Source organism: Podospora anserina, chromosome 6 (assembly GCF_000226545.1).
Source record: "Podospora anserina S mat+ genomic DNA chromosome 6, supercontig 2".
Classification (NCBI taxonomy): Eukaryota; Fungi; Ascomycota; class Sordariomycetes; order Sordariales; family Podosporaceae; genus Podospora; species Podospora anserina.
In genome coordinates, this window is record NW_001914857.1 from 281,462 (window position 1) to 307,688 (window position 26,227).

At 54.3% G+C, this 26,227-nt stretch overlaps 9 protein-coding genes across 9 annotated transcripts, besides 1 other annotated feature; 5 read left to right on the forward strand and 4 right to left on the reverse strand.

The window, feature by feature from the left end:
* Window position 1: 1 nt before the first annotated feature.
* On the reverse strand, window positions 2-1,468 carry PODANS_6_4340 (uncharacterized protein; the record flags this gene model as incomplete). The annotated part of the gene is made up of 1 exon (XM_001909895.1): window positions 2-1,468. A coding segment is annotated over one exon (1,467 nt), but the record flags the coding sequence as incomplete, so codon positions are not given.
* Window positions 1,469-3,285: 1,817 nt separating this feature from the next.
* PODANS_6_4350 (uncharacterized protein) lies at window positions 3,286-4,218 on the reverse strand (the record flags this gene model as incomplete). The annotated part of the gene is made up of 1 exon (XM_001909896.1): window positions 3,286-4,218. The coding sequence occupies one exon, from the start codon at window positions 4,216-4,218 to the stop codon at window positions 3,286-3,288; it is 933 nt and encodes a 310-aa protein (XP_001909931.1).
* Window positions 4,219-5,717: 1,499 nt separating this feature from the next.
* Window positions 5,718-6,964, reverse strand: PODANS_6_4360 (uncharacterized protein; the record flags this gene model as incomplete). Its single annotated transcript, XM_001909897.1, has 2 exons — window positions 5,718-6,209; window positions 6,266-6,964. The coding sequence occupies 2 exons, from the start codon at window positions 6,962-6,964 to the stop codon at window positions 5,718-5,720; spliced, it is 1,191 nt and encodes a 396-aa protein (XP_001909932.1).
* A 1,520-nt stretch (window positions 6,965-8,484) lies between these two features.
* Window positions 8,485-11,099, forward strand: PODANS_6_4370 (uncharacterized protein; the record flags this gene model as incomplete). The annotated part of the gene is made up of 2 exons (XM_001909898.1): window positions 8,485-10,695; window positions 10,758-11,099. The coding sequence occupies 2 exons, from the start codon at window positions 8,485-8,487 to the stop codon at window positions 11,097-11,099; spliced, it is 2,553 nt and encodes an 850-aa protein (XP_001909933.1).
* Window positions 11,066-11,195: a repeat region (rgion duplique sur le chromosome 6).
* A 1,113-nt stretch (window positions 11,196-12,308) lies between these two features.
* Window positions 12,309-13,822, forward strand: PODANS_6_4380 (uncharacterized protein; the record flags this gene model as incomplete). Its single annotated transcript, XM_001909899.1, has 2 exons — window positions 12,309-12,581; window positions 12,641-13,822. The coding sequence occupies 2 exons, from the start codon at window positions 12,309-12,311 to the stop codon at window positions 13,820-13,822; spliced, it is 1,455 nt and encodes a 484-aa protein (XP_001909934.1).
* Window positions 13,823-14,928: 1,106 nt separating this feature from the next.
* PODANS_6_4390 (uncharacterized protein) lies at window positions 14,929-17,302 on the reverse strand (the record flags this gene model as incomplete). The annotated part of the gene is made up of 4 exons (XM_001909900.1): window positions 14,929-15,616; window positions 15,676-16,335; window positions 16,391-17,105; window positions 17,158-17,302. 4 exons carry the CDS (start codon window positions 17,300-17,302, stop codon window positions 14,929-14,931), a joined length of 2,208 nt encoding a protein of 735 aa, XP_001909935.1.
* Window positions 17,303-18,762: 1,460 nt separating this feature from the next.
* Window positions 18,763-19,938, forward strand: PODANS_6_4400 (uncharacterized protein; the record flags this gene model as incomplete). The annotated part of the gene is made up of 2 exons (XM_001909901.1): window positions 18,763-19,484; window positions 19,539-19,938. 2 exons carry the CDS (start codon window positions 18,763-18,765, stop codon window positions 19,936-19,938), a joined length of 1,122 nt encoding a protein of 373 aa, XP_001909936.1.
* Window positions 19,939-20,668: 730 nt separating this feature from the next.
* On the forward strand, window positions 20,669-22,548 carry PODANS_6_4410 (uncharacterized protein; the record flags this gene model as incomplete). The annotated part of the gene is made up of 4 exons (XM_001909902.1): window positions 20,669-21,330; window positions 21,399-21,707; window positions 21,768-22,235; window positions 22,290-22,548. The coding sequence occupies 4 exons, from the start codon at window positions 20,669-20,671 to the stop codon at window positions 22,546-22,548; spliced, it is 1,698 nt and encodes a 565-aa protein (XP_001909937.1).
* Window positions 22,549-23,725: 1,177 nt separating this feature from the next.
* On the forward strand, window positions 23,726-26,023 carry PODANS_6_4420 (uncharacterized protein; the record flags this gene model as incomplete). Its single annotated transcript, XM_001909903.1, has 1 exon — window positions 23,726-26,023. One exon carries the CDS (start codon window positions 23,726-23,728, stop codon window positions 26,021-26,023), a length of 2,298 nt encoding a protein of 765 aa, XP_001909938.1.
* Window positions 26,024-26,227: the final 204 nt, after the last annotated feature.

Below are 26,227 nucleotides of genomic sequence, written 5' to 3' on the forward strand. Positions count from 1 at the left end.
GGGCAGAATTGGTGTTGCCGTTCGAGCTCGCAGGAACAAGAGCGCCCGCCGCCGAGGACGACGACGAAGAAGAAGAGTTATTCCTATGGCGGCCGCTGCTCCCCGAATTTCCATTTGTAAGTGCCGTGTGGGAGGACCTTCCCGTCCGTTCTGGTGGTGGCGGGGGAGGAGGCGGCGGAGGGGTGGTGTTATCCGCCAGCCAGGTGCGAAACAGACTAACCGCCAGCCAGTCGAGATAATTCGTCCCTGGTGAAACCCTCTCCCCCGAAGATCGATTCGTCAGAGTGAGTCGGAACAACCTCGCCTCGATTCGGGACACCGTCTCCTCTAGCTCGTCGACCTTGTCTTCTATTATGTCTATTACCGTCTCCGGGAAGGCAGCCCTAATGGAGCGCTCGCCTGCGGGCCATTGACCGACAACGTGGACCAACGCTTCTTGAAAGATGACTTTTGACCTGGCGAGGTAGCCTAGCCGGAGGTAGGAGATGGGGTATTTTGCTATTTGCTTCCAGAGGCGGGATTGGAACTGGAGCATGTGGTGGTCGACCCGCGGGCCGACGACGGCGAGGGCGTCGTATTGGTCGGCAAGGTTGAGCAATGATTTGCATTGGATGTAGGCGTCTGCTATGTTGATCGGGTCGAGGGTGGGGGCGTAGTTGTACATGATCCTGAACAGGTTGTCGTAGTCGCGCAGGAGGTCTTCTTCGGCTGGTGTTGGTGGTGGGAGGGATGGCGCGTGGTTGCCGGATGACGACAGACTGAGGTTGGCGACAGATCGAAAGAAAGAGTGCGATGTTGATTTACTGCTGTGATGTCGGCTGGAGGAGTGTGAGGGTGGTGGTCCGCCAAAAAGCGAATTGGTCGTCGGGGGCGGGCCTCGCTCCTCCTTTTGCACCAGCATGGGAATATCGTCGCCCCCTGACCCAAAGTCTAATTCATATCTCCATCTCTTCTTCACCGGCGTCAGCGATGCAGACGATGGTTTCCCAACCGCACCTCCATCATGGCTCCCCACAATCCCTTGGTCCTCTATCCTTGTCAGCTGCTGCGACGCTCCTGCCGGCTTGACTCCCTCGATTGCGCCGGCAGTGGGAGGTGCTGGTAGCGACGGCGGAGTATTCTCGGGGACTGTTTGCGCTCGCGACCATTCATTGCTGGTGCTGATTTCGAAAAACCCAGAGCATCGGGTCAGGGTATGTCGGTGAAGGAGGTATCGATTCTCGTGGCCGGATGCGACACGCACCAGGATTTCGACATCGCCGCTGTGACTGAAGACGGGGAACTCATTCTGCGGAACGAACGAGGTGCCACCAGCATGAGACCGATTGTAGCGTCTCGAGCGCGACGAGACATGTGAAGCTGCCGCGCGGGGGGCGCCGGTCTCTCTCCTTCGGTCGCTTGCCTCCACGGCGGATGAGGTCCCCCGCAGTGCCAGGACCGTGGGCCCGTCGCCGTGATGCGACACCATGAATGCTGGCGGTGGTGTGCCAAAATCCCGGGTGTCTGTTGCTTCCCCCCTCCTTCCGCTTTGCTCGGTCTGCTGTTAATAGCTCGTGCGACGATAACAAAATGCTCTCCCGACTAGTATCCTTCTGATCCTGCTCCCCTGGCTGCCTCCGTCTAACGATGTCACTGTTATTGGTGTGAGCTCCTCTGACAGCTGGCACCTGGCCGGCAAACTTGGAGAGAGGTCGCACTAAGAGGGGTCGAAGCTGCAGGCAAGGCAGAGCGGGCAGTCTTCGAGGTTGTTGGGTGCGCGCGCGCTCAAGGTCAACGCTGCAAGGCAAAGCCAAAAAAAAACAAAACAAACGATAGAAAGAGGGGAGAAGGAGGTGAAAAAGCAGGCAATCCTACCCCTTGCTGACGATTGCGTGAGAGGGAAAAAAAAAGAGACAGGGGATGTGCCCAGGTGGTATCTTCCTGGGCTTGTGACTCTGTGGACTCGGCAGGTCGAGGCAGCGGAGTGAGGCAACGGCAAGGTTGCGAGGCGGTGTTTCTTGCTTTGCTTTCCCAGCCCACCAGGGCAGACCAGTCCCGCCCCGGTTGTCGACGGCGAACGAAAACTTGAGAGGGAAAATAAGAGCTGCTCTTTCGCAGACCTACGGGTTTCGCCACCACCAGGGGAATGGGTGAGTGGACAGCCAGCTCTAGGTCTTCTGCCGACCCCCAAGGCAAGCAAGCGATTGGTGGTGAGGTGACGGTCGACCTGACCTAGGTTGGCTGCCCTTGGTCTGTTGTTGCAGAAGGGATTGGTCCAGGATAACCATATGGGAAAAACCATAGAAGAAATAAAAGACAGGAAGGAGAAGATGAAACAAAGGAAAATCAAGAACAGGCTTCTGTTGTTGTTTACCTCACGTCGACACCCAGGTAGGTAGGGACCGGATAGGCAATGTCCGCATAGCTATCATGCAGGACGCGCCGTGTCCGCGTTCTATTATTTACCAAGTCCACCGCCGTTCGCAGCACATCGGTATGTTTGTGGCCTTTCTCGGGAGGTTGGACTCGATTGGATGCCTGCTCCCTGCTTAGTCGAGTTTGTGTCCCCAGATGCCACCATTTCCATATTCCCGTTGCGGTGCATGGTAAAGTTGGTCAGTAGCGTGAGACCAAACCTGCTGGGCTCACTCACCTGACTCCCGATTCCGGCACCTCGAGTGTTCGGGACGGAGCTGAAGTGGTTTGGTAGGACAAAGATAAGCAGAGACGAGGTTGTGTCCAGAATCCACCTCTGTCAACTCGATAGTTTGTCTTTGGTGTTGGCCTTTTCTACCCAAGAATCTGTCTTGTTCGGGGCCGGAGGGCCATCAATTGCCATCAGCTGTCGGCCAGATGCCCGCATGCTTTAGCAAAAGAAGGGATGGCACCGCACACCAAAAACTCAATCACCACCTGACATGCTCACTGACATAACCTCACACAAACCATCTGATGTCATCAAGACATGACTTGAGCGGGCCCTGTATGAGCCTGCAGCCTAATTCACGTTCACAAAGCTTCAAATCATAGTAGTAGTTTGATGGCAATTCAATTGCTTGCTAGTAATACACCTGATTGGTTAAAAACACATGGCTGAAGTGAAAATTGCCTTGAAATCCCCTGTTACCTTTTGAACCCCAGAACCCCTTGGAAATATGAGACGAATATGGTCGAAGAAATCGCATCGACGCCTGCCAGATTCAACGCCATGCCGCCCACGCAACACTTCACCAGAAGCTGCGCTCAAAAGAATCCCATCCCGCCAACGCCAAAGCCAACAGAAGACGGTGAGTCGCAAATATGTGTTTAGTTCATGTCAATCTCAATCGAGGTGACGGGGCTGATGTGTGTCGCAAAAGAGGCGGTGGGCTGCAGAGGCCTGGGTGATTCAGAGGCTTCCATGGTGGCTGGCCCGTCAAAGGTAGGGGGTGAGGTCTTGAGGTTTTGAAGGGCGCGATCAGCTGTGGTGCTGACAAGACGCCCCTGACGAAGGTTTTCGGCGAATAAAAAGTAACCTTCGGATGCTTCGACCAAGTATGATTGGAGGCCGCGGCTCTGGAGAAGAATCTTGGCGTTGGTGACAGGGTAATGATTGTCAATGAAGCGAGCCCAGCCTCGAGCAGCAGCTTGAATATGTTCGTCATCGCTGATCCGACTCCATCCAATGCCAAGATGAAGAGTGAAATCATCGACGATGGGCTGCCCAAGAGAGTCGGACGAACCCAGCAAGGGGCTGGAGGCGGCACGGGTAGGGCTGGCCCGTCTGCTAGGCGAACTGTCGTCCCGGCTCACTTCGAGGCGCTGAGATTTGTGACTTCTGAGAGAGGGTCTGGACTGAGACAGTTGCTGCTGAGCAAGAACCGCAGCTTCCATCTTGCGCGCTTCTTCTTTGGCGACCTGTTCCTCTACCCAAGTGCCAGATTGACTGCTGGCATCCGCGACGTAGGCAGAACTCTTCTTGATGAGAGTCATGCCAGGGCCGTAGACGTACTCCTCTTCTGGGGTCTTGATGACAGGAGCGTCAACCACCTTCTCGGGGGGGTCAAGATTGACAGCAGCCTCGTCCCTGGATCTCTTGCGACCGGCGACTGACGAAGGGCTGCGAGCGAAATAGGCATTGTTGAGAGACATGGCTTGGTGTTGTTGGACAAAAGGCTTGCCGAGCGAGCCCTGGTGAACTGCCTGTGGTGACATGGCGAGAACCGGCGATGAACCGTAGACGCGATCGAAAGACGGCATCTTGGGAATCTGTTGGATCACTAGAGGATGAGTGTGAGAAATGTAAGAAATGTGAGTTAGATGCGAATGAAGTGACACTGGTCAGATCAAGCGCGCCTCAGGTGCAGGTGCTGGTGCTGTGATGTTAGGAGTGGCTGTCAGGGGAAAGGTGGTGAAAAGTTTGAGGGAGGTAGGCAAGGTAGCGACGATGAAATTGGCCGGGGTGTACAAGACAATTGGCCAGGAGGAGTAGAGGTCAGAATATCCCAACCCAGAAAATAGGAATGGAATTGACCGCAGGTGAGGCGTTGAGGACGTTGGAAACGGAGGTGAAGTGGTGGAAAGGGTACGCGGGTAAGAGCCGGCAAGGTGGAAGCCAGGCACGCGACGGCGACGAGAATGTGGGAGCCGTGTGTAAGTGGGAGACGACGGCGTGGTTGGCGTGGATCAGGAAGGGTCGAGAAGTGGTCAAGTCAAAGATGGGAAGAAAGGAGGGAGGAGGTCACAAATATATGTGTGATGGGAAGGTTGGGGTGGAAGAGAGAAAAGAGAAGGAGGAAAGGAAGCAGGGCGCAAGGTAAGATCTGGGGGAAGAAGAAGCAGAAGAGGGCAGCGTGAGACATGCTTCGACCTGCGAGGCAGACAAAAAAGGCATTGGAGCTTGCAGGTGGGTGGATGCGCCGCAAGAGAAAGGGCTTTGTAACATCCCATTGGCCGGCCCCCAAAGAGCGGGTCTGGCCCACTGAGGCTCTTCTGATTGGGTCAAAATCGTTTGCAGCAAGCGGGCGGCGGCGGAAGATAGCTGGCCCGAATGTGGTTAGATCGGCTGTTGCCCCCTTGGTCGTTCCGCCCCCGCTGACTGTCCCCGCTCTCGGTGGTCCATGCTGCTTCTCGCCTGGTGAGCCCGGCAGATTCGGCGCTTTTCTGGTCAGTCCCGAGCACCGCCCGGACCCCCAACTCCTCGCCTAAAGATACACGCCCCAGGTCCTGACTCTGTCCACACTCCAATGGGCCAAGACACCAATCACTGCTCGTGAAACAGACCCTGATAGCTAGTGCCAACCCTTCCCCATTACACCCACGCCTCTTGTCACGTGCTACCAATGAGCTCGAGAACCACAATCGTTGTGACCATCCGCCGTCGTCTCGATCCTGTCTGCTTACCCTGCAGTGCCCAGCCACTGGCTGTGTCTGGATGCAGCATCAATTTATGCACTTTATGAACGGGAAGTATTGGTCTGTCTCTGAACTATTAGCCGTGGTGAAACAAGCAAAAACGCAGAGGCTGCTGCTCAGTGCTGGCGCAGCAAGGTCAAAGATCAGAGTGCGAGGTCAAAGCGAGTGTCTCTATGGTAATAATCATACAGCCGATATCAAACATGCTGGGTTGGTCTTGGCTAGAAACATAAAGCTCAACTAGACAAGTACGAGGACAGCGAGTACGAATAATCCCAAGTTTCCTTCCAACCGCCCTCTCCGCTCACTCCTCCTTTCCAGTTATCACAGGAAAGAGAAGCATGCTACCTGCTTGGCCCTGGACTGCCATCCATATGCTCCATGCTCCGCCGAATAGCCCGCTCAAACAAACTCACGTCATCAGCATTTTCAAGACCACCGTACAACCCCATCATGCCCGGCGTCTGTAATCCAGGCGGGCTTGGAATTCTTTCTTCTCGCTCACGTCTTCGTCGGCTGAGCCTTGAAAGCGAGTCAAATCCTGGAGACGTGCCACGGCGGGTTGGGACTGTGTAAGAGCCCCGCAATCGGCTCTGGTGCTGTGCTTCCGGCAAATTCTGGGGCGTTTGAGGTTGTGCCGAGGGCGGCAAAGAATCGTCGTAGATCTCAAAAGGCGGAGGAGACAATTGACGGCGTGGCGTCGTGGGTTCACCAGGGACGCTGTCCCGAGGTCGGATCCGATGGCGAGGAACCGTTGTGCTTGGTCGGCGAGGGGGACTCATTGAAGCACGGGGGTTGTTGTGTCTTCTGTCCGCATCATCCAACTGCGCTAGGGTCTAGAACAGGTGATCAGCATGGTCGAAAAGTATGATGAGACAAGAGTATGCCATACTCTGACAGCCCTTTGAACAATCGCCAGACGCTCAAAATCATGGGTGATGGGGGACGAAGGCCAGACTGTTGGCTCTACCAGCCGTCTATATGTTGCTGGACGGGACGGGTATGCCGGTCCTCGTTCTAGCGTCTGCTCTCTGTCAACTGGAGGTACACGGTCGGTATGGATACCCGGAGTTGAAGCAGATGATTGGCCGGGTGAACCTGTTGGAAGGGATGGGTAAGCGTCGACTGAGTGGTACTCTGCCACTTGATTATGTCTAGGAGTCGACAGTACTGGCTGTTGGGACGGAGAAGGCGGCTGCCCATCAAGTTCTAGCGGGTGATCAGCCTTTATATTAGGCCTAGGTTGGCCTTCAACTGTTCTGGTGCGGTCCGGCAGTGTGAAGGTGGCCCCTTGATTCTGCTGAGCAAGAACTGAACTGGATGGCTCCGTGTCTGTGGAACGCCTGGATTCTGGTCTGTTACCGGGGGGCAAGAACCGTATGTTTTGGTCAGTCTGTGGTTGTTTGCCGCGCGCTTTAGCAGAAGAAGCCGGGGGAACGCTTGGAACAAATTCTGGTATCGCGGATGCACCCCCTGGTTTTGTAAGATAGTTGAGGAACTGGCGGTGGTGTCTCTTCTCTTTCAGACGTTGATCAAGCTCCTCGACCTCGACCATGGTCAGTGAAAGAATAGTGGGCTGGAGACGCAGCATTGTAGGACTGATATGAAGACACTGGATTCTTCGGACGGGGTTGGGGACAGCATACAGATAAGATCCCGGATTCCTATGAATTTGAGACTGGACTGGGTACTGTTAAGGGCAGCGGAAAAGGTTGGTGGGAGGGAAAGCATGGCAAGTTTTGGTTCAAGGAAGTCAGAGCTGGCAAGCACTTCACAACGGTAGCTGCTTTGAGATCAGAGGCGATGGGAAGGAGCAGTCCTACAGACATGCAATGCTGGAAGTTTGACGGGTACATACATTGGAGGAAAAGGCGTCCAACCCCAGATACAGACATAGATGTTTACATTCGAGAGTTAAAAGAAAAAAACCGCTTAAGGTATGGCTGTATAGTCTTGCACATGGCAAGAGGTCAACACAACAGCTGCTGAGTTGAAGAGCCCTTTGGTCTCAATCTTGGAGCAAGTGTCCACATAGTACCGATATAGCAACCTTGAGATCTTGTGCCTACCTTACCTTGTATGATTTATTCTGAAATTTCTGACAAGAAGCTTTTAGCCTTAGAGCCAACAGTTTGCTAGCCACGTCGACTGGTGACGAATGCATGGTGGTCTGGTGTAGCGAACATCCAAGCTTCAAAGACACCAAAAATGTCGAACTATATGGTCACACTAGCATAAGTTACGAGCGCTACCACTTTGCTCTTGACTACTGTGACTCTCAGACACGTAAAATCCGTATTTCCTGGCTACGGTATGAAAGAACACCGATTTTCAATGAAATGCACCAAGTTTACGATATGGCTGGAACCTGCAAGGCATCTTCTTAGTGCTCTCAAGATAGGCATCAAAGTATCGCATCTTAGTCAGAGCCATAAAAGGGGCGCCTACGCACCGTTAGGTACCTGAACGCCCTTGCCAATTCTTACAAGTGGCCCCGGCTGCTTAGGCCGAGTCCACCGGGCCAGCCATCGAGGAGCGCCTCATTTTCAGCAGACATCGTCACCGCCCTCGGCCCTGAGAATTGCGCTTCAAGAACTCGCACCGGTACCGACAGTCAGCCGGACTTCCCAGATCAACGCCGTTTTCCTCATCGGAGCAAATCCCCGCCTCGGTGCCCGCTCTCCGGGAACTGCAAGAGCCAACGGCCAGCGCGTTGGATGCCCAAGAATCGGTAATTTGACGGGCCGGGATCTTGGATTTGGCAGCGGAAGTTAGGTCCATCAGATCACGCCCAGCCAGCCCAGCAAAGAGGCGCGAGGCGTCTCCGTCGCTCCATCTCGATACAAACGAGACACGCAGATAGTCCACGGCCAATCGTGGCCGCGTTGTCGAGATTACAAAATCTAGTTTTTATTCGCCGCCTTGCGGCACACTTGCGTTACCAGTTGCTGCTTCGAACCCCGACCGCATGCCCGCCGCCGCCAGCAATCCTACGTCGTCGCTCGCTCACCACCACCACCAACCCCCACCGCTGCCCGCCCGCTCCTTATTCTCTTCCGTTCCGGTGACGTCGCCTCTGTGTCCATCGGGGACACCATCCCACACACGAAGATGAATGGTGATCTGAGTTTGTCCCGGGCCCTGGGCGGTCTACGGATTGCCAATCCCGATGATTCCCCAAACCCCTCACGGGACGCATCGAACGACCCCCATGATTCCCCTGAGCCCCAGCAACAGCAAGAATACAGCTACCAGCAGCAACAACCACAGCAACACCATCAACAGCAACAATTACCAATGCCGAGCCCCCTAACTCCGGACACCGCAGAGCCTACACCTCCTCGCACTCCGCACGATACACTCGACTATCAATCGACGGCCAGGAACTCACCCTCCCGACCGCCGCACACGTACGAGTCTGCCGCCGCCATTCTCAAGACCGCGCAGAATAACTTGAACGCGGCCAGAGGCCTAGGCAACTCGGCTGCCTCGAGCGACCCATTCCTGGCGGAAAGATATGCAAACTATCAGTCTTCCAATGGAGGACGCTCGCCGGGTCCAGGTGTTATCGGAGGTCCAGCTGTGTCACCTGAGGCTGGGCCTGGGCATGGACCTGACCAGCAAGCAACACCCTATGCTGACCCGGGGAACGAGCCCAGATCTGACCAGCACAACCCAACTTATATCCCATCACGCGAGCCAAGTCGTTCCCGACGCCCGGCTCCAAGTCCCAGCCAGCCTGGGAACGGTATGATGCCCCCTAGGAGGAGCTCCCACGGCATGGGCACCACATACGCCCCCATCGCGGGTATTCCCCACGCGCCACCCGGGAGTTATGTGCAGGACATGCCGCCAATAGCCAGCAGTGAAGAATGGAAAGACAAAGGCGCCGCCGTCAGTCTCAGACGGGAGGTTGACGCCGAGGGAAGGACAGTGATCAAGTCTGTCAAGAAGGGAGTTAGGGACTTCTCGTTTGGCAGAATACTTGGTGAGGGGTCCTACAGCACCGTCTATTTCGCCACCGATCGCCAAACCCTGCGAGAGTACGCCATCAAGGTGCTGGAGAAGAAACACATCATCAAGGAGAAGAAGATCAAATACGTCAACATTGAAAAGAACACGCTCAACCGACTGACGGATCATCCGGGTATCGTTCGGCTTTACTATACGTTTCAGGACGAGGCGTCGCTCTACTATGTTTTGGACTTGTGCAATGGGGGAGAGTTGTTGGGTGTCCTCAAGAAGACGGGGACGTTCGACGTGGAGTGCACGAGGTTTTACGGCGCGCAGATTCTGGATGCCATTGCTTACATGCATTCGAGAGGTGTCATCCACCGCGACCTCAAACCCGAAAACGTGCTACTCGATGACCAGATGCATGTGAAAATTACCGACTTCGGCACCGCCAAGCTCTTACCAGACCCCCGCGAACCCAGGCCTCCAGAAGACTCTAACCAAGGTGGCATGTCTGATGGGCAAAAGGCCACCTCTTTTGTGGGCACGGCAGAGTATGTGAGTCCCGAGCTCTTGACAGATAAGTCTGCAGGGAAGCCCAGTGACTTGTGGGCGTTCGGGTGCATCATCTACCAGCTTCTCGTGGGCCGACCGCCCTTCAAGGGCGCTACCGAGTATTTGACGTTTCAAAGGATCGTCGCCTTGGACTACGAGTTTCCCCCCGGATTCCCACCCGCCGCGCGCGATCTGGTAGAGAGATGCTTGGTTCTTGATCCAAACCGCCGTCTCACGGTGGAACACATCAAGAACCACGAGTTCTTTGATGGACAGCAGTTCGGCAAGGAGCTGTGGAGGATGAAAGCCCCGCGTTTGAGGCCATATGTACCGCCTGCTCAAGAACCCAACATTATTCAACTCAATGGCGGGATGGGCGGGAGCCCCAAGAAGCCACAACCAGCTCAGTCGCGAAGTCCTCAAGGGCAATCGAATGGCCAGAGACCAGCCAGGATTATTACCGAGTTGCCACCGCCAACGCAGCTTGATATCGAATGGTCGCCAGTTCTGACTAGAAATAACGAACGGATATTGAAATTAGGCGACCTGATGGTGATATCCTCCCCAATTCCAAACAGCCCTCACGGGAGAGGCGAGGGCGATGGTCACAAGAAGCTGTCTCGCTTCTTTGGTGGCAGCACCACCAAGAAACGTCAACGGCTTGTCATGATCACGTCGAGCGGACGCATCGTGCTCTGCCCGGCTGGTGGTGAAGAGAAACGGTCGAAACAGGAGATCTCGCTTCTGGCACCAGACTGTGCGTGGAGAAGTCAGTTGGACGCCAAAGGGCAAATGGTTTGGTGTGTCGATACGGTAAGCTGATGATATTATCCTTTTTTTGGAAAAAAATGTTTGTGTGCTAACAACAGAATCAGAACGGTATCCATTATCAATTCGAGGAGCCAAAGTCGTCCCAGACTGAAGGGTCCAAATTTTCGGTAGACGATTGGATTGACTCGCTTCAGCGGGCAAAGGACCTTGCCCTCTCGCAGAACCTAAGCGGCGAGAATGGATTTGGTGACATGTCGTCCTCCATGTCGAGCCCAGCGAGCACAATGGGTGGTAGAACCACCTTCCCCGAGGGATACAGCATCAGCGACAGATCCGGGCGCAACCAGCTCAGCAAGAGCCAAGGCAGCTTGGAAGATCCGACACATGTGAAGCGCAACCGGTTCAGCAAGCGTCAGTCAAAGAATGGACTAGGGGCAGCTTTCTAGTTTCAATTGCCTTCACGACAAAACAGGACACCACGAGCAAAGCACAAGGCACAGCAACAGGATGTGAACTAAAGGGGACGAGTTTCGATATGGGATCAGCCTTCCCAAGGAATGGGATGGAGGAAACGACACAAGGAGGGCATTACATTATTATTACTACTACTACTCGTACTACACACCTTTAATAGGCATTTTTGGTAGCGTGGCGCAGGGTTACCTTGGAGCATCACCCTGTCGCCTGTCAGTGTACTTTTTGGCAAGGAATTGTAGGGGATTGACAGGAAAATTGTTTCGGAATTTAGAGGAGAGGCTGAATGTTTATTCGTATCGAGTATGTACAAGCTAATGAGGTATGTTCAAAAGGACGGGCAGCAGAGAGCTGTCACATTTTGTAGCGCTCAGACCAGCTTTGCTGTAATCTGTGCCAAGACATAGTGGAACCCCTTAGCCCAGCCAAGCCAGCAGTCGGCAGGAACGCCAGCGACTTTTCCACACCACAAACTCCACCAGACTTGGAGAAAGAGCAACGACGCGATTGACGCGCCTGCATCCGCCATTCAACGCAACGTGCAATCGACCATCGCTGTCGGACGATAGCGTCATTACACTCCAGACTGGGGAAGCGCCAATCGACCACAATGCAGTCCCAACCCCAATTCCGTCCCTACGCCACGCCTCACGGCCACCCTCCTCACGGAACACCACACCACGGCCATGGCAGCCACGGCGGGCATCCCGGCCCTCATGCACCCCCAAGGTCAGGAGCATCGCACCGCCGAGGCGGCATTGGTAAGTAGTGACTTCCATCGCTATGGATAGGGCAGGGCCTTCATCAGAGATCGCCTCCATGATGGTCCATCCAATTCTTTTCCCATCACCACCGAAGCCACCTCCTCACATGTCATGTCGGACATGACTCCATGACCACCCCCGGCCCCTCCATCCCCAACCCGCTCCGCTTTTTGCCTTGAGCCTGCTTGGGTTGGCCCTGGCTCTCGATAGTGCCCGGCCATTGGCATGGTGGAGCTTGACATTTAGGTTTCTTCCTCTACCTCACGTCCATCATCGCTTCTCCAGCCCAACAGCCGCAGCCCTCCCATACACGTTCTGCACTGTTATTCGCACACACACGCTCAATTCTGCGACCAGCATCATCACAAACTATCATTAGCTTCAAGATCTAACCCCTCGCTTCCATATACAGGCCCCATGATGTCGGCCGGCCCTCATCCCCAGGTGCCCATGACGGCGGCGCAAATCAATCAGCAGCATTACCAAGCTCAACAGGCCAACCAGCGCGCCAAGATCAGAAGCCGCAAGCCCACCGACAAGAACCTCCCAGATGGCATCGACGAGCTGCTCGTGGGTGGCCCTGACCTGGCAGTGGCCTATAGGCAGTTGCGTGACTTTGAACGCCGGCTTGATGCTACCATGACGCGCAAGAAGTTGGACATCATGGACTCACTGTCCCGCAACACCAAGGTAGGTCTGGCTGGTTCACTCAGCACAAGACATCATATCTGATTTGCTGGAAATTATAGCACCAGCGGAAACTGCGCATCTGGATCAACAACACGGTCGAGGATCAGTACTGGCAGGCGAGTGCATCCAGCATGGACAACTTTGAATTTTCTTCCACTTCCGAAGCCACCTATCGCGTTACTATCGAGGCCCGATTGCTCGACGACCCGCTCGATTTGGATAAGGACAAGGGCAATGGCGAGGACGACGCCGGCAAGGAAGCCGATGGCGAGAAGATGGACACCGACGACAAGCCGCAGCAAAAGCCTGCTCCCGCTAAGCCCGGCCAGCGGACGAGATTTGCGCACTTCTTTAAAGCTCTGACGGTTGAGCCTGACCGCCCGAAACCTGGAGCCCACGGAAATGAGACTATTGTCGAGTGGAAGAAGCCAGACAAGACGCCCTCAGGAGCACAGAACCTCCCCGCGATTGCCGACTTTGACGAATTCGCATTCAAGAGGCCTGGGGATGAGAACCTCAACATCACCATCAACTTGTTCAGACACGAAGAACCTGAGCGGTTTGCTGTGAGCCCGGAACTGGCCGACATCATTGATGAAACAGATGCCACCCTCAAGGAAGCAACCTTGGCCGTCTACGAATACATTAAGCTTTTCGGCCTGCAGGACGACGAAGAGACTCGCAACTTCCGATGTGACCAGTATCTCAAAAAGATTGTTGGCCGCGACATGGGCATGATTGGTCATCTCCCCGACTACATCACACCCCATTTGCGCCCGTTGCCCCCTATCAAACTTCCTTACACCATCCGCGTCGACGAGGAATTCCACAAGAACCCCACGCCTACTATTTACGACGTCACGGTTGCTGTGGATGACCCCATGCGCGCCAGGTACCTTTCCTTCTTGCACAACCCACAGCACGCCGGTATGTTGAAGGAAATCGCGCGCCTCGACGACCAGCTGGCAACCGTTTGCCAGGCGCTTCATGAGTCCAAAGCTCGGCACACCTTTTTCACGTCCATGGCCAACGACCCGGTTGGATTTGTCCGGACTTGGCTGTCGTCCCAGAAGAGGGACTTGGACATTATCCTTGGTGAATCGGCGAGGGGCAACGGGGAGAGCATACATGGTGATGAGTGGCGGAAGGGCGGCAGGGATAGCGTGTGGAATACGGCTAATGCGAGGGAGAGTGTGAATGTGCTGCTTTCTAGGCCGCCGTCGAGGCCACAGCAACGCTAGACGCCTACGGCTGCCACAACTCAGGAGGGGGACTTTGGGAAAAGGATCCAACCGTGATAGCAAGGCCAGGCCAGGAAAAGGGTGGGCAGGATGATGTCGAGAAGGAGCTTGAGCTTTTTATGGAGGAGTTTAGTTGAGGGTCATGAGGTATTTACATGTTTTTGTGATTGAATACCCAGGCGTTTTCATGTTTTCTTGGTCGGTGTGTTGATAGCACTTGTTATAGCGGAATTAGGTGACTTGGGTTGTGTTGTTTATGTTGTGGGTGATTTTGTTGAACTCGGTGAACTTCTTGGTGTGTTTGTAGGTGTTGAAGGGTCTATTGTTCAACATGACATGTGGATATATGGAAGGCGTGATGTCGCATGGCTATTACAACGAAGGCGGACTCTGGCTAGATATGAGAGACGAAACGGTGATCAAAACCTCTAGCAAACGTGGTCACCGACCAAGATGGATGAATATGAGAATTTTGTTTACGACCCCCTTCGATCTGGCGGGGACCCCCCTTCCCATTTCCATGTTTCCAACATTACGCCATACGTTAAGCTACATCAAAGATATCTAATTTTTACTACTTTTTTTGTAAAAATAAAAATAAGAAAACCAGATTTAAGGTAGAATAGCTTAAAAATAAGTGTAAATTACATTTTTGTTTCATTTTTCTTTTCGGTTAAAAAGAAAAGGAATATTTAGACTATATATGTTGGGCTTTCGGGAAAGCGATGCGAGTAACATCGAAACCACTTTGGAAGTCGGAACAAATTGTTGTATTTTTAGATTTTCTTTTCAGGGTTAGGGAGTTAGGTGGCTACAGGGGGGTCCCAAACGAAACTCTCATCAATATACCTGAGTCACGAAGAAGGGCAAGAGAAAGAACCAAAACAGAGGGCGTTGTTCATGACATGGCAGTTCATTCCATTCTACTTTCTAAAACACATACAGGAAACTCCCCTCTTACAAGAAACACAAAAAGACAGATGGATAGATGCAACTATTCTCCATCATTATTTGCTAACATCATTGAAACATTTGCCTCCCCTGGTATCTTTGCCCCCCCATTTCCACCGTTAACACCGCCATATCATCATCAATCATCAACCCCTTTAATACCGTTGATAACCCCCCCACTGAGGCGGCTGCTGCCCCGGATACCCCCCTCCCTGAGGCGGCGGCGGCGGATGCTGTCCAGGATAACCACCTCCATACTGCCCATGATGATGCGGCGGCGGGGGCTGCTGGTAACCACCCGGACCACCATAACCACCACCACCATACTGCGGCTGTTGCTGAGGCGGATATGCCCCCGACCCACCACCACCGCTATACCCCGGCTGAGGACTAGGCCTGCCATAAGACCCCCCACCACCACTCCCATACCCACTCGACCCCGGCCTCTGCCCATACCCACCACCAGACGACCCCGGCCGAGGCGAATACCGTGCATCAGCCTGCTGCTTCTTAACCTGCTCCCACAACGACCCCGCCGGACGGCCGTGACCATGATCACAACCGTTACCTCCGTGGCTAGGGGCTGAGACACTACGGGAACTACTGCTGGAATTGCTCGCGAGGATGTGGTTATGGTGGTTCTTGACCGATTCAGAAGACAAAATGGAGTTGAGCTCGTGCCTGTGCTTCGTCTCCTGCGTCCACTTGCGCACAGTCTCAAACATGTTGCGATGAATCTCAACCCGTTCGTCGCGGGCGGCTGGGTGGTGGAAGGCGCGGAGGATGTCGTTCAAAACTTCGTCGACGGGGACGCCGGGGTTTTCAAAGGCGTAGAGGATCCGGCTAATGGGACAAAGGTTAGTATAAGAGACAAAGGGAGAGGACGGGGGGGGGGGCTTTACGGAACGACATATTGAACTATTGTGACGGAAACACGCCCAGCGCACGAGTTGAGCACGTTGGTAAAATGGTCTTTTGACAGCATCGAGTGGGTGGGGTCGTTGCAGCGGGGGTTATTCCACGGCTCTAGCTGGGCGTTGGCGCTCGACTCGATAAGACCGGTCGACCCGTCCTTCAAGACCTTGGAGACCTGCTGGATGATGGGTCTGATGAACGGAGCGAGGAGCCCCAGGATGAACGCCGTCAGCGTCTCGCTGATTTTCTCCAAAAGAGACTCCAGCCCGGGGATCTTGGAGATCATATTGTTGATGGAGCGGACGATCTTGTCGCGGAACTCGAGGATGGGGTAGATCTGTCCCGAGACCTTGACGGGGTCAAAGTTGGGGCTCATGCCGGGGACTTGGTTGACGTTGTCGCGGGTGAGCTGTTGCATGTTTTGCTGCTCTTGGGCGGCCGAGGCGGCCTTGAGGCTTCTGGCCTGGGAGGCGAAGCCATCACCCACGCTGGGGAGCTGGCTGACGAGGGAGATGAAGTCGGGACCGGAGGAGCCGGAGCCCAGGAAGCCGCGCTGGCCGGAGGAGCTGTTGCTGTTTTGCTCGGCGGCTTTGAGGGCGATGTCGATCTCGTCGACTTCGGATTGGGTGAAGTGGTCGGTGGCCTCGCTGTGACACGTTGTTAGTAACCAGCTACATTTGTTGAGGGGGGCGGGAAGCTTACCCAAGCACAGAGTGCAAAAAGTCCACGGCTCCGAAAGTGCCGGTTACTAAGGGGTAGACTCTTTTGCCGTTAAGGTTGATCTGGGTAGAAGAACCGCAATGGGCAAACACATTGTGATAACCGAGCTCGATGAGGGCAAGCTCGCAGTAGTTGCTGTGAGCGCTGAAGTCTTCCATGCAGTGGAGAGCCTGGCCCAGACATCTGAGGGCCTCGCAGAGATCAGACTCCCTTCCCTTGTGGGTGGTACCACTTGTGTAGAGACGGCCAAAGTGGATGGCGCGGGCAATGCTCCATCTCAGATAACCAGCGCTGGTGGCCCAACCGCCGCTCTCGTTGGCGATGTAGTTCTTCATGCCAGTACGGGGATCGATTTCAAGTTCGCGGGGATCAACAGGCCCTCGGAGTCTGGTGTCATATTTGCGAGCATCCTGGTTGTCGGCGTAGTCCTTGGGGTTGTCAATATGCTCCTCAGGACGATAGCATCCCAGGCGCTCTTCGGTGACCTCGAATTCCTCGGTGGCATAGCCGTTGGCCATGAAGGAGAGGACCCAAACAATAATTCTGATGGTAGCGGCATTGACGCCCTTCAAACTGCCAACATCAACAGCTTGCGAATAGTCTCTCAGCCAGTTGCCAAAGTAGACACGGCCAACCATCATGGTGGTCCATTTTTTGCCATACAAGAAAGCGATGTCCTTGAGTGTGTCCTCGATATCTGTTGTGACGGTCAGTCATGATCACGCTTCGACAGACACAGCTTCACGTACCTCCATGTCTCCAGTTATGCCCCTCAACTTGGGCAATAGAGGGAATGTTCCCAGCACCAAACGCGGCGGCCTGACCGGGAAGAACGATAAGAATGACAGCAAGGACCAGCAGAGCGCTGCTCCAGCCTATCCTGAGTCCCGCCATTGTTCACCAAATCGAGATAGTATCCAGATTCTGTGGGTTGTCAGTTTTCTGTTGTTTGGAGCTCAGCTGATTTTGGCGCTTGTTTTTCTGTTGCACTTTGCGAATGCGCCCGCAGCTGGTGAAAATCCAGCCGGTCTTGCGCCTTTGCGTCACACACCAAACGGCGTGATTGGGCTTGAAATAGAACCCACTGACCTGGTTGGAGCCTTCAAACACTCGGTATATATTACCCTCAGAGTATCAGAGGAAGAGATGGTTGGTATAGCACACCTGGCGGCCTCTTGGGGTTGGGAGACTGAGCTGAACTTGGTAGGAAAATTGCCAAGCAGCAAGTAAAGAGCTCCGCCATGGATTCTTTACGTCAGATTCGAGGATTCAGAGCGAGAGCGAACGAACAAACCAAACGGCGTTGGTCACACCCTCACCTTGTCGCCAACCGCCGCACAGAAAGAGCCGTCAGATAGGCTAACGCCATTGCGGACCGTTGGCTCTTTATTTGGTACACTACTCAGATTAAAACCATTTTGCCATACTCATCATACCCAGGAATCCCATATTTCCATCTGTCTTGCAAAACAATCACGGTCAGAAAACACCCTTCAGCTGCTTTTTCCTACCACACAAGGAGGGGCAACCAAGCATATGCCCCGCCATCTTGGCCGAGTTCGAGTTCGTGCCAAGAGATTGAAACGTGCCGTCATACCCGGATAACTGAACGAACTGGTTGGAAGACTTGGGTAGCTGCATATTTTGCAAACGGGGCACAGCCTTATACAGTTACACGCAACGGTCCCCTTGCAGCGGTCTGTTTCGCACCGTGTGTGGTTCCCCCATCCAGCCTTCCATCAGTTCTCGACAGTGACTCGACAGTCGACTGATCCCGGGACCAGAATTTGGGTCATTTTAATGCTTCAACATGTGCTCTCAGCGGACTTGAAAGGACCCGAAGACTCCGGATCAGCCGTTTTCCCCCAGCCTCCAGGGCTGCTTGGCGGCATTACAGTACCGGTTGTAACGCCACTGTCATCCGATGGCCGATGGGATTTAGCAGCAGCGCGTGTGCATTCGACTGCCATTCGCGTCTTTTGATTAGTGTGACCCCTGAACTGAAAAAAAAAGGTCATCCACCAATCCGCGACGAACGACAGCGCTGGGCCCCTTGCATTATCTGTTCCTTTGCATGACCTTTTTGTCCCCTGTGATCTTTCCTCTGTCTAATTCCCAAACCTCGACATCTTTGTTTGCTTCACTTCATCGTTTTTGGCTTTGCCCATTCTTGCCCAAGGCCGGTGTCGCTCGATACTCTAGCCTCGCCGTTGTCACCAAGCGAAGACCCCATAGAGTCGTGTTCTAGCAGCCCCGAGAAGCCCGAACCTCGTCGTTACCCCGGTCTCTTTTTTCAGTTACTAGAGAATAACAACAACGACCACACAAAAAAACACCACAACCTCACCGTCAACATGCCCGGTCGAACACTACCGACCTTTACCCTCGCCGAGGTCGAGTCGCACAATACCAAAAAGTCGTGCTACGTGACGGTCGGGAAGAATGTCTACGATGTGACTGACTTTGTCGACGCCCACCCTGGAGGCGGTGACCTGGTCCTCGACTACGCTGGCAAGGACATCACCGATATCCTCAAAGACGAGGCGTCACATGCGCACTCCGAGGCGGCATACGAGGTTCTCGACGACTCTCTGGTTGGGTTTCTGGAAGATGCCTCCAACGGCGCGAGCGCAAACGGCAAGGCAAAGGCGAATGGACAGGCCAACGGCACCTATGTGCATCCCCGAACGGGTATGTCCTGTGAGGAGGATCTCAGCAAGGATACCGACATTACCAGTGACTACAAGACACACAAGTTCTTGGACCTGAGCAGACCACTCTTTCCCCAAGTGTGGTTCGGTGGCTTCAGCAAGGAGTTTTACCTCGACCAGGTCCATAGACCACGCCACTACAAGGGCGGTGCTTCTGCGCCACTCTTTGGCAACTTCCTTGAGCCTCTGAGCAAGACGCCTTGGTGGTTGATTCCTGTGTTCTGGCTTCCGCCTGTTACTTATGGCCTCTACCTTGCCAGCAGCGGGCTGACTGCTGTGGGAGAGGTGGCCTGTTTCATTGGAGGCCTGGGTTTCTGGTCCATCGCCGAGTACACTCTGCACAGATTCTTGTTTCATCTTGATGAGTAAGTTTTCTTCCACACTGCCTTTGAAAACATTCAACTGACATGATTGTCCAGATGGCTGCCCGACAATCGTGTCGGCATCACCCTGCATTTTACCCTCCATGGCATCCACCACTACCTGCCCATGGACAAGTACCGGCTGGTCATGCCCCCGGCACTTTTCGCCGTGCTTGCTACTCCCTTCTGGAAGTTGGCACACACCATCTTCTACTGGGATTGGAACGTGGCTACTGCGGTCTATTGCGGTGGCATCTTCGGGTACATCTGCTACGACTTGACGCACTACTTCCTGCACCATCAGAACCTTCCTCTCTGGTACAAGCAGCTGAAGAAGTTGCACTTGGAGCACCACTTCCTTGACTACGAGAACGGCTTCGGCGTCACCAGCCCCTTCTGGGACAAGGTCTTTGGCACCGAGCTCAGGGGCGCCAAGCCCGGCAAGAAGAGCAACTGAGACCCTTTGCAAGGGCTTTTTTACATGGCTGAATGACAGATGAGGAAGATGAGGCATGACAGACACGCACAAAGGAAATGGGCATACCCAGTTGGATTGTGCTGTACATACATTTGTAAACAACCATATATTTTGTAATAGCAAGGCCTGGCATAACATACAGTTCTATAACAACTCTGCCAGGCCGTGATGCATTAATGGCGGAAGGAGTCACCGGGAAGGGAGGCTTTGGGTATAATTCATGTCTGGGTGGTTCATCGGGGGACGGGGGGTTCACGACTAGGGATTGGAGGTCGGCGGTGGGATTAGGCTTCGCTGCTCATGGTAGACAGAAGTCACTTAATTGGTGTCACATTCATTGTAGAATACCCTAATAACTGCCGCTTGTACAACATGCGCTCTGCTCCAACCAAGTGAATTTTCAGGCTCTTATCGCTCCTTATCGGATGGCATAGACTCGCTCCACAAACACCGTGTGGATACAGTGAATTGCACGTGACGGGTTGTTCAATTCTGGCCCCTCAAATCACTTCTGGTCAGCCAACTCGGTCACAATTTGCCAGTCCCAACCAACCGACCTCCATCACAAGCAACCAATTCACTTGGTTGAGTGTCCCATTTGCAAGCCTTTTGTACCCAGATCCGAGAGACCTCCTGTGTGGTTTGACATCCAGAACGGAGAAAAATATTTTACAGCTTGATTGCCTGACCATTTCCCTCCTCAGCCAACATGTCGGGCCTTGACGTAGAGGCACTGCTCGACTCGACTGCCTCCACCATCAAGGAGCAGCAGAACACCAAATCCACGGCCAATGGCGACTCCCCGCAGGATGGCAGCCGCAGCGAACGCCGAGAAAACGATCGGGACCGCGATGGCGGCAGAGATAGGGAACCCCGCGATAGGAAGCGCAGAGATCGCGACCGTAGTGCCGGCCGCCATCGCGCTTCGTCCAGCGGCAGAGACACTCCCAGAAGCGACGCTGGCAGCCATAAGAGTAGGCGCCGTAGCCGAAGCCGTGATTCGAACCGCCGAGACTCACGTCGTCACAGAGATGGCGACTACTATCGCGGAAGCCGCCGTGGTGGCCGCTCCCGTTCCCGCTCCCCCAACCGCTACTACCGACCTCATGGAGACGACCGCCGCGACCGCGATCGCCCCAGAGACGATGACCGCCGTCGCCATCGTGATGATGACAGGCGCGGTGGCCGGACCAGCACTCCCCGCGACTCGCCCCCTCCCCTCACCGAGGACGAGCGCGATCGTCGCACCGTTTTCGTTCAACAGCTCGCTGCCCGTCTCCGCACCAAGGAGTTGAAGGAGTTTTTCGAGAAGGTTGGCCCCGTTGCTGAAGCACAGATCGTGAAGGACCGTGTGAGCAACCGCTCGAAGGGGTAAGTTTTGCTCACCCTGACATATCCCCCATGGTTGACCAAATTGCTAATACGCTGGTTGTCATCAGAGTTGGTTATGTCGAGTTCAAGAACGAAGATTCCGTTCAGGCCGCGTTGCAGCTTACAGGTCAAAAGCTCCTAGGTATTCCCGTCATCGTGCAGCTCACCGAAGCTGAGAAGAACCGACAAGTCCGCAACCCGGATGCCACCGGCAACCACCCCAACTCCATCCCTTTCCATCGTCTCTATGTTGGCAATATCCACTTCAGCATCACCGAGCAGGATTTGCAGAATGTATTCGAGCCCTTTGGCGAACTCGAATTCGTCCAGTTGCAGAAAGACGACACTGGAAGGAGTCGAGGCTATGGATTTGTTCAGTACGTACCTGTCTTATATGATGGTGTCTGAAGCCTGTACAGGTAGCTAACCTCGGGCAGATTCCGCGATGCTACTCAGGCCCGCGAGGCGCTCGAGAAGATGAACGGGTTTGACCTTGCTGGTCGTCCGATTCGCGTGGGACTTGGAAACGATAAGTTTACCCCCGAATCAACCGCCAACCTGCTGCAGAGATTCCAGGGCCAGAACCAACAGTTCCAGGGATCCTCGTTTTCTGGTGCCGGTGGCCGAGGCCCCCCGACATCGAATTTTGACCGTGCTGGTGCTAGGGACAACGAGAAGGGCACGGGCGCAAGTGCCTTGGACGACACCGACGTTGCCGGAGTCAACTTTAACAACTACAGCCGCGATGCCCTCATGAGGAAGCTGGCCCGAACTGACGAGCCTATCAGCGCCCCCAGTGATCGACAGGTCGCCAAGCCCAAGACTGAGATCAAGCCCAATCTCCCCATCAACGTCAACATGGCCAGCCGCTGTGTGGTTCTCCGCAACATGTTTGATCCTGCCGAGTATGTTATTCTTTCATTTCCAGCTGTCAGAGACTACCTACTAACACCCAGCAGGCAAGAAGGCGAGGACTGGGCCAAGGAGCTGGAGGAAGAGGTTCGTCAGGAGGCTGAGGAGAAGTATGGGCACGTTGTCCACATTTCCCTCGATCCCAACTCTCCCGGCGACATCTACTTGAAATTTGACAAGGTCCAGGGCGGGGAGAATGCGATCAAGGGTCTGAACGGCCGGTACTTTGACGGAAGAATGATCACGGCTGCGCCTGTTGTAGACGCGGTCTACAGCAGTTTGTTCTCTCGCGTCAAGGCCATCTAAGTCACTAATACGGCATATTTGTTGCCTGCTTAGGAACCCTCCTCGGTATGTTTACCTACTTCTTGTCCTTTTGTAGCTTTCCCTAACGAGTCAAGAATAGACCACACGTACTGCCCGGGCTTACTGCACTGATTGCATGTCCCATCATCTCACCTTTTCTCCAGACAATATCACCTTTTCGACAACCCCAGTTTAATACCGCCGCCATTGCCTTTTGTTCGGGTAGAGAGAGCTTGTCGATAACCACACTGATATTTCGTCACAGAACGGACCCTTCTTTCGACTACACCACCTACTACATCTGTTTCTGTAACCCCCCCTCGGTTCCCTGTCTGACAAGGAGCTCGGGTCTTGTTTTCATCATAAAAAAGTCTTGTGTATGGCGCAACGGCGTTGCTGATATTGTACAGTACCTAGGCAGATACAGAACTCAGCGAAGCAGAATATGCACTTGAGTATATTGTTTGTCTCTTGAGTTATTCTAATTCAGGTAGTAAAATTCGGAATACATGATGATTCCATATCTCCCAAAGTCCAGACAATTCCATCAAAAATGTTATGCAGACCACGTTAAACCCGTTCTGGAAAAGCGCGCTCGATCTCCCAAAAGCTTGATCCTTGCCCCGCGGACTCCCCGCCCCGCATGTCACATGGCTGCTACAGCAACGCGCAAAAGCCGTAAGGGCAGCCAATCAGAAGCTGCAGCAGTGTTTACCTAAAAACGCGATCATTTGGGTTTGAGAGATGTCGGATGCAGGAAGGGGAATTGCCAGGATGAGATCACTTTGGCCTGTCACGTCTTGCATGTTCCCAAGGCACAACGTCGCGCATTCATACTCCATACTACACAGGCATTCCCAAAAATACCTTTACAGCAAAGAATCACAATTCGAGAATCACCATCTTTTTCCGCGACATTGTCACCGCCGCATGATTAATCGCAAACGGCGCAATATTACCAACACTTTTCAAGACGGCCGAATGCTATTTCAGAATACCCCGCCGTTTACACGCTGAGCTCTTGGAGATTCCCACACGACTTTTTCTCTCCCATCTGATCTCCAGGGACCCCACGCCTTCATGATCATTCTAGGACAAAAACCATACGCACAAACAAAAACAACCTTCATCCCAACCCACGCCCATCCCAATCCCCATTTCCCCATCCCCGTCAGCCATGGGGCACGCCTGGTTGGACTCCCTCTCGGAGGATTGGGTGTCGCAACCGGGATCGGACGCGTCCGTGGCCGACCCCCATTCCTCCGCACCTTCCCCCGACGCGCAACGGAAAGCCAAAGAGTCGACGACGACGACGCCGAGCCGAATCCCCCGACTGAGCAGGAAGAACCTCGACAACGCCGCGAACAGCAACAACATCCTCGGCGAGCGAAGTGTTAACCACAGTCCCCGCCGCACCTCGTCGAAGCTGTCGCAAGAGCTCAAGTCTAGTAACGGGCGGAGCACGGCCGACAGCCGCTCCTCCTTCTCCTCTGGTCGTTCGAATTCCCTCTCGACGGTCGGGTCGGTGGTTCAGCACAAGTCGGTAGCGTCGGTCAACAACAGGCGGGGGTCGACTCCGGAGTGGAAGAGACGGTTGGTGTATGGGGATTTGTCGTATGGGGAGCGGGCGGATTTGTTTACTTCTGCGGGGAAGGGGCTGGAGAATATTTTCAAGCCGCCTACGACGGGGAATGCCAGCAGGGAGGAGTCGTTTGAGCCGAGGTCTTCGCGGTTTACGCTGCCGTCTAGTCCGCCGGTGTATCAGCGGGATTTGTTGTCGTCGACTGTTGAGACACAGGCGGAGGAGTCTGTTCAGGAGTTGCCGGAACACCCTGGAGCAGTGGGGAGGAGATCACAAATACCTACTACTGCGAGGCAGAGGCGAATGGAGGACTCGTTCGATCAGAGTAGGGATTCGGAGAATAGCATGTTACCTGATAGCTGCACGCAGCAGGCCACGACGACTGCGCAGACGGATGTTTCGAACCAGAACTCGTTGGTGGTGGACTCGAGGAAGGTCAGCGGCAGGAGCGACGTGAGGAATGAGGATTTTAGCCCGATCCTGATAGAACGGCGCCAGGCTAGCAATGGGAAGACGGTGTTTGGGCCTGCGGAATTACCGCCTGAGGAGCTGCGAAAGCGGTTGGAGAAGTTGAGACAGAACCAACGCTTTCTCACGGGGGGTACGGATGAGGAGGACGAGGCGGATGGCCAGTCAGACGGGAATGGGAAGTCAAAGAATGGTACTACTAGCACGAGGGAGTTTGAGAGACAGGGCGGGTACATCAACTTCCAGCGCGGTGGCCGGTCGGCGGAGGGGTCTTTTTGGCATCACCGGCTGAGTTCGGGGCATGATGCTTCGGAATTCTGCCCGGAGGAGTCGCTCCAGGCCAGCACGCCGAAGCAATTCCCTACCGTGAGGGTAGAGCCGTGGGATGAATCGGCTGAAATCCCGGTTGACAGTCCTCAGTATCCTTCTGCTCCTAACCCAAGCCCGCAAAAGGCGCAGAGGTTACTTCCTGTGCCGCCACCTAGCACTGCGAGTCCGTTGAAACTGTTTCAGCCGTATGACACGTTTACCAACCAGACGCTGCTGAGGAGACTGAGCCAGTTTCAGGCGGAGCCATCGGCGAGTGACAATTCTTTTGCGATTGCGCAGGACCAGAACAGGGTCAGCAGGTTTGGCGAGGGGGAGCTGGACGGGTACGAGTTCCAAGACGAGTTTTCGCACGTTGGGGGGGCGGATGCATCGGGACTAGAGGCGGACAAGGAGAACAGGGGTCCTGCTAGCCCTGGTCTTGACGAGGATGATCAAGACAACAATGGCTCCACCCACCACCGCGCGTCGTCGCGTCCGCCCATTTTTGGCGACTTTACTAGCCACGATGATGAGAGCTCGCCTTGGGAGATTGAGGATGATTTGTTGAGGATTTCGAGGAGAAGAAGGCAAAAGTCGGCGACGACGACGGTGAATTCGGCTTATTCTACTACTACTACTACTACTGCTGCTACTGCTACTACGCGACGGAGTGTTTTTTCGGGCGCGGGGGAGTTGTACAGTGGCGGGAGTAGGAGATACAAGAGGAGTAAGAGGACGTCGTTTCCTTTTGGTGGTGGTGATAGCAGGATCTCCACTCCCAGGCGGAGAAGAGACGTTAGTACTACAGGGACAGGGGGGGGACTGTTGTCGGAAATTAAACGTCCTAGGACGTCGCCATCGAAGGATCCGACGCCCAAGAGGAGGAGGACGCTGCACAAGTCTGATGTTTCTTATGGGACGTATGATGACGACGATTCTTCTGCTGCAGATTCTACCGCGGGAGTTGACGCGGTGCAAATGAGTCATCAACAGATGCAGGAGGCGATACTGAGGCATCAGCAGAGGAGGGAGGCGCGGGCGGCTAGTCAGGAGCAGAAACAGCAGCAGTTATCGGAGGAGGAGGAGGAGGAGGAGGAGGAGGAGGAGGATGAATGATCCAGCACTGGAACGAGCAGCCGTAAGAAACATTGAGCTCCGCGTAAGTCGGTTAGAACGTTATTTTTTGCCAGAGCTTTTGAACTTTTTATAGGCAGATACAATTTCTTATGTTCGACGGGAGTTTTGTCATATTCCAGCCCGACCCCCTTTTGCGTTCGCTCCTACCCAAACTACATCCTCGACGAGGAACGGTTTTCCCAT